The 1,218-nt window shown below is 44.1% G+C and overlaps 1 protein-coding gene across 1 annotated transcript in view; it reads right to left on the bottom strand.

Annotated features, from left to right (window-relative positions):
* The window catches only part of natd1 (protein NATD1), a 2,895-nt gene extending 1,677 nt beyond the window's left edge, over nt 1-1,218 (bottom strand). The window contains exon 1 of the mRNA XM_005753418.1: nt 877-1,218. Within this exon, the coding sequence (XP_005753475.1) occupies nt 877-976 (100 nt within the window). The 5' untranslated portion in view covers nt 977-1,218. The remainder of the gene's footprint in view (nt 1-876) is intronic.

Genomic DNA, 1,218 nt, shown 5'->3' with positions numbered 1-1,218 from the left:
CAAACAAACAAACAAACAAAGAACAGAACCTGCAGAAGCCTGCCACCCTGCTTGTGCACACTACAAGTTTCATCCCACAATTACTTCAACATTTCAGCATTTTAAAGCTGACTCTAAGTGCCCCAGTTACATTATTAAGGTGTGGTAGCAGATTTTAATTTGCATGTAGCGCTGCAACATGGCTGCTGAGAAAGACGAGGCACGAGTGGCCAGGTGCAGGCATGCCCTTGTGGAGGAAGGGTCGTGTTGCTGGGTGAAGAAAAGATAAAGATCTCCATTCAGCACAACAATGGCATCCACCATTTTCCTCTTAACAGCTGACCCACAACTGACCAGGACAAACACGACTACTGACACACTTAAAACAGTAATATTAGTGTGTCGTAAAGGATTAATATATATCAAACGAAGAAGACTGTGTAAAACTTTAAAATATGTTTAAAGCACTTGAACTGAACGCTTGAAAGGAAGTAGCACAGCACATTTGGAGGCCTGGCAGATAAAATACTGACTCTGGAAAGCTGAAATGGTGTTTGAATCTTAATATAACCGTAGGGGAAGGTATTTTGCTACAAATGAGTTTTACTTGGAAGATTAATACTGGAATTTGTGTATTTGGGATTGTGTGCTTTTCAAATTTGCGTGCTTGGTTTGAGGTCTGGGAGGCCAAATACTTTGGTCTCGCCGAAAAGAAAGAAAAGTAAAGCACCGGTACTGGTGGTAAAGTCAGAAGACAGGCTCCGTCTATATGTGAGCAGCCATCCGTGTCTGAAATGGCAGCTGTAGGTATCAATAAAGGAGCGACGACGACGTTAGCAAGAGCGAAAGCTAACACTAGCATCAGCTGGCACGCTAATGTTTACATGTTGAACTCACCATTCAGCCTGATGACAAACTGCCGACGTTTCTTATCGTGTTCTACCCTGATTGGAGAGTTGTTTGCATCAAAGGCATTAGTCTGTGCCGCCTGTGCCATAGTAGCGCCGTTAAAAAGTCACAACAATGACTGCTACGCTACCCTACGGGATTGCTAACCAGAAATGGCTACAAAAGCAAAACACTTCATCCAACGAAATCAGCTGTGAGGTCACGTGACGCGCGGCCAATCGCAGGCGTCGTCTTTAGAGAGGCGAAAACAGAGCGGCTTTGTAAGATAACTCCCCTCGAGATCATAAACTCTAAACGCCTGCTGAGAAACGATAAAACCAACTGTCTGAC

Source organism: Pundamilia nyererei, unplaced genomic scaffold, assembly GCF_000239375.1.
Source record: "Pundamilia nyererei isolate P.nyererei 1_Seehausen unplaced genomic scaffold, PunNye1.0 scaffold00426, whole genome shotgun sequence".
Lineage (NCBI taxonomy): Eukaryota > Metazoa > Chordata > Actinopteri > Cichliformes > Cichlidae > Pundamilia > Pundamilia nyererei.
Note: the sequence above shows the minus strand (reverse complement) of the source record. Positions and strands in the feature narration are given on the sequence as shown.